General features: G+C 37.9%; 1 protein-coding gene, 1 long non-coding RNA gene and 2 other non-coding genes across 5 annotated transcripts; 1 reads left to right on the top strand and 3 right to left on the bottom strand.

The window, feature by feature from the left end:
- Window positions 1-74: 74 nt before the first annotated feature.
- On the bottom strand, window positions 75-164 carry LOC149404916 (small nucleolar RNA snoR14). Its single transcript, XR_016295948.1, has one exon. It is a non-coding gene; the product is annotated as a small nucleolar RNA snoR14 (small nucleolar RNA).
- Window positions 165-233: 69 nt separating this feature from the next.
- LOC149404915 (small nucleolar RNA U61) lies at window positions 234-316 on the bottom strand. Its single transcript, XR_016295590.1, has one exon. It is a non-coding gene; the product is annotated as a small nucleolar RNA U61 (small nucleolar RNA).
- A 2596-nt stretch (window positions 317-2912) lies between these two features.
- On the bottom strand, window positions 2913-11910 carry LOC149404913 (uncharacterized). Of its 2 annotated transcripts, XM_089607683.1 has the most exons (8): window positions 11734-11910; window positions 6870-6935; window positions 5626-5694; window positions 5479-5545; window positions 4164-4252; window positions 3689-3777; window positions 3511-3608; window positions 2913-3346 (listed from the first exon to the last, which is right to left on the bottom strand). In XM_089607683.1, the coding sequence occupies exons 5-8, from the start codon at window positions 4171-4173 to the stop codon at window positions 3256-3258; spliced, it is 288 nt and encodes a 95-aa protein (XP_089463809.1). In that variant the 5' UTR covers window positions 4174-4252; window positions 5479-5545; window positions 5626-5694; window positions 6870-6935; window positions 11734-11910; the 3' UTR covers window positions 2913-3255. The 2 variants fall into 2 exon arrangements, with proteins under 2 accessions (XP_089463809.1, XP_089463810.1); XM_089607684.1 differs by lacking the exons at window positions 5479-5545; window positions 5626-5694; window positions 6870-6935.
- On the top strand, window positions 8210-9556 carry LOC149404914 (uncharacterized). The gene is made up of 3 exons (XR_016302027.1): window positions 8210-8260; window positions 8974-9086; window positions 9457-9556. It is a non-coding gene; the product is annotated as an uncharacterized LOC149404914 (long non-coding RNA).
- Window positions 11911-13541: the final 1631 nt, after the last annotated feature.

Here is a 13541-nt window from a genome sequence, read left to right as displayed (position 1 = left end):
AATTTCAAAATCTAGGAAAAAAGAATTAAAATTAAATAAAAAAACTACCAGTGAAAACTGAGAGATGAAAGAAAGCGATCGGAACCTGTCGAGATTCGTAGTTACAACATACTGATTAACCAGTTCAGTGTATATTTGAGCATGAATTTCTATCGTCACCTCGCTTTAAAATCATCTCAATCGATCAAAATTATTTATGAACAAGTAAACAAAATCAAAATCATTTCGTGATGAGGCTCAGAACTTCTTAGAGGTTTGTGTTGCCGTCACAGGCCGTGAAGGCCTCAAGTACACGGTAGTTTTTTCCTCACAGCCATGGCTATGTAACCAAATTAAAGCATTTACAATAAGACAAATAAAAAATAACACATTACGAACCGATGAAAGGATGAGAACGAAGCCGCCGAGTCGATTGATGTCAGAATTGAGCGTCGGAATGGTTATATAGAGTGAGAGGAAGATAAAGGTAAGATAAAACCCTAGTTGTAACGTTGGGCTAAAGAGTTTTGGCTATGGGCCCAACTATGCTCATCACGATTTTCTTGGGGAAAATTATAACAATGTCCATTTTAAATATTGTGAGTTTTCAAACGTAACTATTAATTTGAAAGTACCGATTTTGTTCTATTTATTATTTTTCTAAAACCATTATATATTTTCTTATAACAAATAAATAAAATAGAAAAATTAAACACTAAGTAACGGGAATCTTTTTACCTTACTATACGCTTTAATTTAAAGAATAATTTTGCACTACTTTGTTTTCAAAAAATAGATAATGGTTCAAAATATTTGTTTAGAAAGTACTCATCTGATTTTGAATATTTTCAGCTTTTTCCCAAACAGAGGTTAACAGTAGGTTATTCATTGGTATATAGTCTTTGAAACGGGTAGTTAAAATGTGTTTAGCACAAAAAATGCATTTACCATTAAACCAACGCCAACGTAAGCAACCAAAATTATTTTATTGCTTATGTGTAATGTCGTATTTTTTTTTCTTTTTTCACGTCTTAGCATTGTGGGTAGTAATGATTATGGCAATGGTGTCACTTTCTAACACCGATCTCCACATTATTTTGTGTAATAAAATAAAATAAAATAATAAACACATCACTACTTTAAATAGAGTGGGACCCACTTCAACCATCTTACTTTGGATAGAGTGGGATCCACTTCAACCATCTTTTTGTGGTCTTTATACAAAGTGATACATTAGAAGATGTAGACGAATAAAAAATAAAAAATATTTATTTTGATCATGTGTAAAAAATTCGACAACTTATGCATAGGAATTGCTTTTAGGGACTTTAAGTCTCTATTTGCAATTTTTATCACAGCTTAATATTGAATTATTAATATTATTATGGAAAAATGATGTAGATATACTTAGTTTAAATAGAATGTTGTGCTTGTATCTTTGATTTTCAGGTATATTGGGTTCGTACCCTAAGCTTTATAAAAATGACTATTATATCTTAGAATATATAACAATGTCACATTTAGTCATTTTGTTGTCTTTTTTCAATAATATTTCACATTGCTAAATAGCATAAAGTTTACAAAAATAATGCCTTATTTTTGCCAAGATCCAATAAAAATTTTTGAGTATTAACAATATATATTCGCATATTCAAATTTATAGTATACAGTTTCAACAACTGCTTAACCTTTCTCTCTCCTTCGGAAGCGTCTCTCTCTCAAAAACAGAGTAAAGAAACCCTAGCTTCGCCAGCCGCCTCCTGGGCTCCGGCCTGGGAGGTAGGACGGTTGCTCGCGAGGTGAGCATCGGCCTCGGTAGCATCTCTTCACTGACTTGCGCGGCTCTAGGTGGCGTTTCTTCCTTCGTCCTTGCATCGGCTCAGCTCATCGTTACTCTGACGCGCCGGCGGTTCCTGGTGCTCGGCCGTGGTGAAGACCTGGGAGTCGCTGGGGCTGGAGAAGCAGGGACCGTGCTCAGGTCTCGGATCTGAGAACGGTTTGGCGGCTTCGGTGGGTCTATGGTTCGCAGGTGGCCTCGGTGGCTTCGGTGGGTCTGTGGTTCGCAGGTGGCCTCGGTGGCTTCGGTGGGTCTGGTCTCGGATCCTTCGGTGGGCCTGTGGTACGCAGGTGGCTTCGGTGGGTCAGGTCTCGGTGGCTTCGGTGGGTCAGGTGGCTCCGGTGGGTCTGGTCTCGGATCTGAGAACGGTTTGGCGGCTTCGGTGGCTTCCTCTGTTTTTCTCTCCGACTGGAGTGATACGGAAGAGTATGCGGTGAGACTCCGAGCTAAGGATGGGAGGGACGTGGCTGAAGAGTTTTTCGGGTGCAGAAGTGGTCGGATCTGCCGATTTGGTTGTGTTGTGTTTTTTGTTTTGTGTTTTTACTTAGTTATGCTTTATGTTTTTATGCTAGTTAGCCCATGTTGCGTTGGGTTTGACTTGGTTTATCTTGGACACGGATTAGCCGTTGTCCACTATCCCGTTGTGGATTTCCTGTTAGGTTTTGTTCTATACAGGTTGAAGAGGCATCTTCTTCGTGGTCATCAAACCGAGGTTGAGTGGATCTTTCCATCTACCAATTTTGGTTTTGTTGAAAGAGCCCTATGTGTGCTCAATTACTGTGCTCGTCGTTCTTCCACTTGTCGGAAGCATGCACAAAACGTGCGATTACCGGAACTTAGTGTTAGTTTCACTTCGATATAGGTTTGAGGTGTTCCATGTACTAAGGTATTTTTCTCCTGTATTGATGAGGTTTTACCCAATTTTAATGGAAAATCCGTCACTTTCAAAAAAAAAAAAAAAAAACACAATATATATTCGTATGGATTCGATATTCAATCTATAATTGAAGGTATATGAAATGAGTCTTGCACGTTACATATATGGAAATACGTACATGTTAGTACTGTAAAACTACAATGAATGCTCCTTGCTGGATTGCATCACAAATATATAAATGCAATTGAATCAAATGTGATAATTACCAGCCCTTCAGTATTACTAAATGTAATAATTAAAGCGCTTTTTATTCTTCTTTTTTTTTTCTTCATTATGACTGACTGTCCACTCCACAGCCACTTCCTCCCAAATTTTATTCCTTCCTGACCTTAATCCCCAACTACCAACTACCAACAACCGCTTTATACCCATTTTAGGAATAATTCAAACAAAATTTCTTGTGTGTTTTACACATTATATATTGTCAAAACCTAAAACATCTTAAATAAAATAAAAAAGAAAAAAAAGAGTAAACCATGAAGTTTATTTTCCTAAAAAAGTATCAACTTAATCCATCAATCCTTTTGGTGGTTTTCTCTTCGGTTACCTTATCAAACCCGAGTTCAGACATGTCTTGTTTTGCCATCAAATTCCTGCAATGCGGAAAGTTGAGGGTCAGTCAGTGTTAAAATCAGAAACACACCGACAAAAACTCACAAGTTCAGATAAAGTAAAGTTACAATGTTTTTTGAAGGAAGGTTTAGCCAGTGTGTTAAGCCATGATATCTATCAGATTACACTCTACGAGGGAACTCACTTTTCCATACGACATAGAAGATACATTTTAGAGAAGTTTCTGCACTTCTCAGATTGGTGGCCAAAGCTTTTTAGGCATTGGAGATAATCCTTCTTCTCCTGAAAATAGTAATAGAAAAAAAAAACATGAGATATAATAACACAAAAAATTAGAACATAAACAAGGTTAATAGGATTACAATGTCACATAAATGCATATGATCCAAAGGAAAAACCCCTTTCTCTGGGGGCACTGGTCTCATTCCTCTATTTCCCCCGAACGCTCCACCTGCAAATAAAATTACGCTCCTTTCTAAGATATGGCACATTTAGATATCATCGTTATTGGATTCTTTCATCGGAAACCAATCGACATATATTGGTAATTTAAAATGAAATAATGAGACAACACTCCCAATTCAATCAGGATCTAATCTTCTGATCACATAAAAGTTTGTACATTTATTCACCATGAAGTGGCAAAGCAACTATTGTCCTCGTTTATCTGATTAAGCAATAAAAATAAATGAAAAGACAGTATTTCTATTTCGCCAAAATTCTAAAGACTAAAAATGCATGCATATGCTAGTTGAACAACATGCTTAAAACATTTCTGCTACTTAAACCTGGAAATAAAAAAAAACCCATCTTATAACAGTAGTAAGTAAACCATACCTGCACTCATTGTGTTCTGAAATTTGTATCACGGCTTCAATTTAGAGGAGTGATATCAGCGTACACTTGTTCCAAGTGGCATGTATATTCTGAAACATAATCCGCAGAGTGGATAAAAATATTAAAATCCTAGAACCTAAACTGATAATAAACTTTTTCAAGCCATGTGAATTCAAAATTAATACATATGATAGAGAGTTCTAACTCTAACCATCACAACAGTTTAAGCAGAATTCAAAATTAACCAGAACAAGCGTTCACCGCCTGACATTAGAGTTCGAACTCTTGGTTAACCAATTTTTAGAGTCAATAATTTTTAAACGAAATTATGAAACTGTCTAATTTTTTTTTTTATATACATAATAAAAAAAATGTCACAAACCGCCTCAACCTGCATTTTTTTTTATCAAGTATCGAATCAGTTTTATCAAGAATCGAATCAGAGCTTCGTTATCTAACGCACTCAGACCAGCAAAGTCAAATCATAGACCCCGGCCCCGCGTAGCAGTTCCGACGCCTTTGACATGGTCGCTGACCTGTCCGCGTCTCCGACGGCGCAGAGACGGAGCCTTCCGACGACCTCGGTGGTGGTGAAGCTCCAGAGGCGGAAGCTGCGGACCCCGCGGACGCCCTCCATCTTCCCGATCTCGGCCACGGCCTATCTCAGGTCGAGCCTGTGGGCCCAGGGGACTCTCTGGAGCAGAACCTCGGCCGAGTTCCTGAGCAGCGGGATCACGGACGACACAATGAGGACGAAGATGAAGATCGAGCATGTGGGGTCCACGGCTAGCCAGCCCTTTTACTTGATCAGGAGGATCGATATCACGACCCTCACGCTCCCCAGCGTGTCTGCCAGAACGTGGAGGAATATCCCTTCCCTGTTGTGGTCCATGTGTCCCTGTTGGATTTTCTTGGACTGGATGATCCTCAGTTGGATCTTCCACTGATTCTTCATTTGATTCTTTCTTGATCGGCAAATGTTGGTCCAAATGAACACCCATTGAAGTGAACGCGAAGTTGGAATTATATATTCTCACGTAATGACAAAAATTGTCTGATTCTGATCCGCTCTCAAAACAGAATTTATGCACAAAAGAAGCTTAAAATAATCAATGCCATAGAACTGTGGCTAAGGCTTCGCCGGTACGACCGAGAGACCCTCCAAGTGGACCCAAGTTCAGGATTAGTTCTTTATTATAGGCCATTAATGATATTTATTCAAGGTTCTCATCCAGTAAGATATAGGTCATGAATGAATTTTTCCAGGCTCCAAACATACCCCTTAACAGGGTCACTAAATATTTTTACTTTATACCTTGTTCGAAAGGACACCGTGTCGGATCTTCTCCAAAGTATTGAGACAAGGATTCTGCACTTCTTCCCTGCAAGAAATTGTAGAAGTACTTAGTTCCAAACTCAGTATAAAGTTTGTTTATTAAAAAAAAATTAGCACCAAACTCACCACTTCTGAGTACAAGGAAATTAGAGAGCGAATTACAGCTTCAGCGGTGCCAAGAAAGTCCTTCAAAACCTACAAGAACAACATCCACTTCTTCAATGGTTAAGAGGCCCTTGAATACACAAACTCAAACTAATTCACTCTTTGCAGTGTTCACAATTTTGACTGCCCACAAGCCTTTGACTTCGCTGTGACTCAATCACTGATAACGTGTCACAATGACAATGGACACATTAGAAACAGGGCAGTCCTATTCTTTTAATAGCTAGCCAAACTTTTGTAATTATGCAATAAAGGCCATAACAAACTTTTTCTTTCCCTTCTTTTTTGTGTTCTTTCATCTCATGCAGAATCACATTCAACTTCCTTGTGGTTGGAAAACGCACTCAGACACAAATATCTATCTATATATATGTATACATATAATCTAGGTAATATGCTTAGCGGTTTCATTGGATTCAATGTTCCATATTCTTCTTTTGTTGGGACATTTTAAACTTTTTTTATTCTTTATTAGGATAGGCTAATTTAGTGTTTTGGTCCAGAAGGAGATCTTGTGATTGTACCGCTAGCTCAGACCGGCAAAGGAATCGCAGAGTGTGAATTTCTCAACTGGTTTGTCAATTCCTAGATAGTTTGTTTCATTGCTATGAATTAATATCATTTGTTTCACTGAAAATATTGACTAAAGGTTTTACATTTAGCAGATTCGAGAGGTCTCTCATACAATGTTCATAGATAGGATAGGCTAATTTAGTGTTTTTAAATACTTTGATGTGCACAGAGAAGTAAATATATTAATCTGAAAGGTTCTAAATGAAAGAATGAAGCCTCGAAGAGAATAATCTGTATTTGTCTATCTTCTGTTTTTTAGATCTTACTCTCGCAGAGAAATAAATAAAGAAAGAGATTCGTAACTGAGTGATTCTACGGATTAAAATGACAGAAATACTTGTGAGAACACACTGCGATGAAGTTGAAACTGAAACTATATGGTATTTTTATTGATAATTGAATAGAATATTACACCCAAAACGGCTTACAATCAGATTGGTAGGCCAATCTCTCCCTATATCAAATCTGGAAACCCTATTTCACATTAAATTCGAGTAAAACCTATATCGAATCTGAAACCCTAATTTTGAAATCAAATTCGAGCAAAACCTATATCAAATCTGAGAACCCTAATTTATAAACCAATTCGTACCAGAATCCACAAAAGAGACGAAGAAGTAGAGAGAACGTACCGTGGAGAGGAGCGGAGACGCTGAACTCCGGCGATGACGCGCGCGACAGCAATGGCGAGTTATTCGCTGGCAGCGAGGAGCACCGAAGAAGAAAGAATATAGAAGAAGAGACGAGAAAGAAACAGAGAGTCGAGAGAAAACGGTGAAGCGACGAAACCGTACGTTACAAAGTAAAAGAAAAATAAAACGTGTTGTACTGTAAACAGTAATTTCGGAATTAGGTACTTATAAAAAAGAGAGCTTGAAGAAATGGCCGAAGAGAGAAATTAGTAAAACTGGAGAGTGAGTGAGAGAAGAGGGAAATGAATAGGCACCAAAGAAAATGCAAAGAAAAGTATTAATCGGTTTTATCAATGAAAAGATGGCTCATATATATCAGCTGGACGAAAAGGTGACTCGGATGTCGGCTCGGGCGAAAAGGTGGCTCAAATCTCGGCTTGTGAACAGTACCAAAATATTCGCTCTTATTATTATTATTATTAGAAGGATATATATATATATATATATATATATATATATATATATATATATATATGTAATGTATAAACTTTTGTAACCGCTCGACTTGTGAATTTGAATAAAATGGACGAGTTTTAATTCAAATTCTTGTTGCATATGAGACGTCCTTAAATTTTAAATATCTTGGAAAATAATAATATTTAAGGTTGACGAGATTTCGGAATAAGAATATTCGAGTAAACTCGATATTATTTCCGAATAAAATTATTCGGAATAGACTCGGAGATTTAAAAATCTCAAGAGTAAAAATAAATTCCGGAATCCCTTAAATATATTCAAGATAACGGGAAATAATAATAATTTTCTCGGTTATTTTTCAAGATTATTTTTAATTAATTAAGGACAAGATTGTGAGGTTTTATTTTAAAAGGACTTATGTGCAACATTTTGAAGGACGAGATTGAAAGAAAAAAAGTAAAGGGGGGTTGTTTTGGGAGAGACGTGTCAAAATGTGGGTGGGCCAATTGTGCACGTGTGGCGCGAGGAGAGGTTGCCACGTGGATTTCTTATTCCACTCATCCCTCCCTTGCACGGCCACCTCACCATTCTCTCTCTTTCCTTCTTTCTTCTTTTCTTTTCTTCTTCTTCTCTTCTTCTTCCTGTGTCTCTCGCGCAAGAACCAGACACAAAGAAAAAAAAAAAAAAATTCGGCCATCATCACCGAGCTTCACCTTCACAACCCAACCTCACATTCTCTTCCTTTTTCCTTTCTTCTTCACGCCGCGCCATCATCCTTGCCGGGCTTCCATCGCGCGCGCTCCGGGCCGAGGAAGAACAACGCCGTCGAGAACCGCCGTGACGCCGGTGCAAGGGAAAAAAAACACCGGGAAGGAAGCGAGAACCCTCCGTGGAAGCAAATCTCACGGGTTAAGGTGAGAATTTCGTGTCCTTGAGTGAGATTTGAAGTTAGGGTTCTTAGATTCAAAAATTGGGAATTTTGAATCCGGGTTGAATTTGGTGAAATTGCTTGGTTTTAGTTGTTGTTTGGACTCGGTTAATGATGTTTGTAGCTCGAATTTGAGGTTTGAGTCCGAATTTCTTTGGCTTGGTTTTGTTTTGGCCGAAAATGTGATGAACTAGGGTTTGATTTGGGGCTTTTGATTTCTGCGAGTTAATTGGTGTTTCTGGATATGTGAATCTGATTGTTGTTAGTGTTTGAGGCTTTGATGATGACTCGTTATGAATTTTGAATATTTTGGTTGGATTTGATGCTTGGCCGTGAGTAGTTTTTGGCCGTGAGAATGGAATTTGGCTGTGTAATTCTTGAGACTGATTTGAATTGTTGATGTTCTGATTGTATTGAGGCTGTAATGAGAAAAATTGAGAATCCGGATGTTTTGGTTTGGTTATATGCTTGACCGTGAGTTTGTTGGTTATGTTTTTGGCCGTGTGAATTTCTGCTTGTGTATTGGTTGGCTAGGTGATTCATTTGTGGTCGTTTGGTATTAGAACGTTTCTGGATAATTGGATTTCGGATTAAGTGTACTTAATTTGGTGTTGGGTTCGGGATTTTTGAAATCGGGATTTGGTTTATGAAACTGATAAGAGTTGGAATTTAAGATGTTAACTCGTCGTTGGGTTCCAGGTTTGAATTACAGATCTTGACGGACGGACGGGAACCAGACGAGTCAAGGGCAACGAGATCAGTTTCTGAAGATATCAAGTGAAAGAGTTATCGAAATAAAGCTCGATTAACTCGTGAGTTTTAAATCGCTTATAGCGTTTAAATACTCTTAAATATGTACTTTCAGTATTTAAATAAATAATTTATAATTATTTATTTAATGATGTTCTTGAATTTAATTTAATTATTCGTTTGGAATTCTCGGTTATTTTGTTTTCGGATTATTGAATTTATTTGAGACTCGTGATTAATTGTTGAATTTTATTTCGTATCCATCTCGGTACGAGAATACGCGAGACTTGAATAAATTTAACTTCCGAAGAACCGGGGAATAATAAATTAAATTCTCGATTTCCGAACCAACTCTTATCCCGACAACGAACTCTATCCTCTTTAAGTAAACTTGAATCCAATAACTAACGGATACTCAACTCCGAATGCTAGTTCTTTCGACGTTTCGACAAGAGCCAAGTGCCTCGAAGAACGTGCGAAGCAAGACATCTACGGGAATCGTCGAGCCGTCTGTCGAACAATTCCAGGTAAGTGTGGAGACATAAGTCAACTACTTACCAAGGGAATAACCATGTTTGTTTGTGCATTTATTTGCTAGTAAACAAGAGTAGGTGAAAGCCCTAAAATGAATAAACTTGAAATTTAAGGCTTCGGCCACTCTTGCTTGAAAACTTAATTCGGGTACGCCCGTTAGGTTCAAACGCTAACTTGAACCAGCCACGTTTGCTATGTGTATAGTTAGACCTCTCTTCTAATTCTAGGAAGTAGGTTAGAATCGAGAGGACGGAAGAGCAATAGACTCTCGAATTCAATCGGGAGTAGAGAGTTCGAAAGTCACATTTCGAGCTTTCAGCTTAAAACACTTAACGAGCTTCAAAGGGAAATAATAATTTCTTTCGGGGTTTATCCCGTTACGCTCTTCCGTATATAAGTTTAACGTGTACGCTGTTAGCCGCAGAGTACCCAAACTTTAATTAAACTCGTGTCGGTGGTACCCACAAGTCAACGACTTGTGTTTGTGGCAGACCTAGGTGGTCTGTATGGCGCTGAGTACTCAAAACTGGGGAGAACCCAACGATAACGGGCAGTCGCCACGAGCGAACCCGATGGTAATGGGCAATCGCCAAGAGTGAACCCATTCAGCAATGAGCAGTCGCCTCGAGTGAACTCATTGTCGTGCCAAGGGGGCACACATGCGCCGACGTCAGATGAAGATGGTACCACTAGTGGATCCCAGACAATCTTAAAACACCCAAGCCGCCGTAAGACTGCTGCTCGAGGTCTGAGGCTGGCTTATTGTCGTTGTGGAGATCGTAGCAGAAGAGGATGTACGATCTTGCAGAACGACAAGTGAATAAATAGAGTGTGATATCACGCGTCAGTTATGCTCTAATGTTATGTTCTAGTTATATCTAGCAATCATTCTGCATTCTTGTGTATTTGTTTGCACGTCACATGGCATTAGTCGTTTTACTTTATAGATAGACTCCCACTTACTGAGTCATTCGACTCATAGTTTTATGTCCCTTGGTAATGTAGATAAGGGAAAAGCTCGTAAGCGGGAAACGAGATTGAAGACCGAGACCGAGCGCGTATTGCCTTGACCTATGGGCTATGGGGTTTCTTAATCGGGGGTTAGTGTCTTCTGTTAAAACGTTCCGGAACATATTTGTATAGGAGTCGCTATAAGACTCTAAGTTATAAAAGCGAAAAATTTCCCCGAATTTTCGCAAACTATTTTATTATGTTTAATATATAAAAGTATTATGATCTATTGTTTAATATGAAAAATATGAGAGTTGATCGGTCGCGGCTCGTGGGCGAGCTGTCGCTCGCGGGTCGTGACAATATATTGTTTATTTAAAAAAAAAAATATATATATATATATATATATATATATATATACACTAAAACATCATCAAGCAATGCAACTCAAAATTGAAATCAGAATTAGAACGATCATTAATCACATCCTTGTTAGCTCGAATTCGGACTCGGGACAATCCCAACTCGCTCAGCAATAATCAAAGCTCCAATAGGTCCTTAAGCCCGAGCCTAAAGGTCTTGGGCTCGCTGCCGACTCTCAGCTCAGTTCGGGAAAAGACCTAGACATTCTTGAATCTAAACTGGACAAGGAAAGGCCCCAGAGAAGCCGCTGAAACGCTGCATCTTCGACGAACAGCAAGTCTTAGTTGTCACAGCGCATTTGGCTATCCCATCGTCGCTGCTCGGACAGCGGGTCCGACACAAAAATAAAGACGCCAAAGACACGACCACTCCACAAAATCCAAATCTCAGAATTCTTAGCAAGACCAATTTCAGATTTTCGGACGAAACAAGGAACAGGAGAATAAAATTAACACAAACGAGCTATCAATAAAATTTCAGATTCTCAAACGAAGCCTTAATTCCCTGTTAACCAATTACGGACATACCAAGAGCAACTCAAGAGAGAACATCAAAATTAAATTCAATCAACAACGATGAGAACCATCATCGAATTCCATATGAGAATCCACCAATCTCGGACCTGAGCTTAAAACCCTAAATTCCTAGAGCCCTAGAACGGGAAGGGATAAAAAAAACCCGAATCTTAAACTGAAATTCGAATTCAGCAATTCAATACTATCAATTCAATCAAAACACTAACAATCTACAAATGGTTTTCGGACAGAGCACAGGACGAGGAAAAAAACGAGAAGTTTTTACCTTGAATCAAGAAGAATTTGCTGATATTCCTTCCTTCTACTCTCCCTTCTTCTTCGGTTCTTCTTCCTGTCGCTCAGCTCTCTCTCTCTCTCTCTCTCTCTCTCTCTCGTCGCTCTTCTGAGCGGTTTTCTTCTTCGTTTTTTTCATAATCGGTTCTTGAGCTCAGGAAAGGAAATTCTCAACGGATTTGCTGTTAAATCCCTTATTCTTTCCCCCTCATAGTTTCCAGCACAAATCATTTTTTTTTTCTTTTAATTGTTGCAAATCAGTCCTCAACTTAATATTTCACTCACAAGTGAAAACAATACTTAAAAAATTACTCGACTAATTTTCTCATCATTCAAATATATTCAAAATCTTTTGGAATTTGATCCTCGAGACATTTTATTAATTTACAATAATTAACAAAAAAAAAAAAAAACTTTGTCAGTAACATTCGAGATGAATTCAAATTTTCTCGAAAATTATTCTAAAATCTCATGCAACTTTAAATATTTTATATTTTGAATTTATTTATTGAAAACAATTGATGATTAATATTCTAGATATCAAAACCTTCCGCTCGAATTTTAAAGGATAATTGAATAAAAAAATTCTTTATATGAAGTTCTTTTCATTGTAAATTTTTCTCATTGTATTAACGCAATTTCCAATGGAGTTATTGATATCATCAACATTGTTGGATAAGAGGTTGCAATCACCCAAGTACTATAAATATAGTGTGGTACACACCTATCCTAAGGGAATACCCTTTCAACTTATTTTGTTTTTACCTGAAATTTAATCGTTGTTATGTCATCGTTTTCGCGAGTTAAAAATGATACTTCAAAAGCAAAAACGACATGAGACTATTTAGAAAAATCCAAAAACCCTAAAGATTCTTTAGCCAAAAGCCTCAAGAGTAGAAGACTTTTTTCCCATAGTCTAAAAACCAAAGGATCATTCCTTCAACAGCCTCACAAAAATATCTTTCCGCCAAAGTCTCAAAATCGTAATATTCTCCCGTCAATAGCCTCATAACCAAAGAATCTTTTCGTCAATATCCTCAAAATCGAAGGATCGTTACGACAAAGTCCAAAACCTTGGGATCACTCCATCGAAGTTCCAAAGTCGAAGAATCACTCATCCAAAATCCCAAAATCAGAGGATTCATCAACCAAAGGATCTTACTGCTAGAATTCTTAAAACTAGAGAATCCGTCCGTCAGAATCTTCAAAACCGGAGGAATGCTCTCGCCATAGTCCCTAAAAGTATATACTGCTCCGCCCGAACTACCTCTTCGACTAGGTGATCCAAACATGCTCATACCAGTGACCTAATAAAACCTTGGCTTCGACAATACTCAGAAAACTAGCTATGAAATCAACACCGTAAATAGTAAAAACAAGTGATTACTAGTCCACACAGCCCTATTATATTAGCTAACTATGACGAACCGCCGATAGCTAACCCTATTTGTCAAACAATTCAGAGATGCAATGGTCCTAAATTTAATCTATCAAAAGCATTAAGATTTGGAAGTAAGGTGAACGAAACAATGTAAATTCACACGTGTGATTCAATGAATCTCGGTTAAGCTCTACACTAAGATTACAAAATCCTCACGAAACTCATAACCATAGTCGTACCACTAATTACTAGTCTCTTCAACAATTACGGATTAAAAGCAACTAGCATGGCTATAGATATTAAAACTTCTACCTGGGTGATCAATTCAAATAGAAATTATAATAAATAAGAACAGTTTACAACCCGAAGAGTAATAACAATTTCACAATAATAAAACTGAGCAAAGTCTTGAATTAGCC

This window comes from Urtica dioica, chromosome 2 (genome assembly GCF_054948205.1).
Source record: "Urtica dioica subsp. dioica isolate 48M chromosome 2, U.dioica_male_clone48M_v1_H2, whole genome shotgun sequence".
Classification (NCBI taxonomy): domain Eukaryota; kingdom Viridiplantae; phylum Streptophyta; class Magnoliopsida; order Rosales; family Urticaceae; genus Urtica; species Urtica dioica.
Note: the sequence above shows the minus strand (reverse complement) of the source record. Positions and strands in the feature narration are given on the sequence as shown.

Bases quoted from the DNA above. Each gene is read 5' to 3' on its own strand.
- LOC149404913 (XM_089607683.1), bottom strand. The intron at 3,609-3,688 runs GTAATCCTATTA...TACTATTTTCAG, and splicing joins ATATGCATTTATGTGACATT to GAGAAGAAGGATTATCTCCA. The intron at 3,347-3,510 runs GTGAGTTCCCTC...TCCGCATTGCAG, and splicing joins CTTCTATGTCGTATGGAAAA to GAATTTGATGGCAAAACAAG.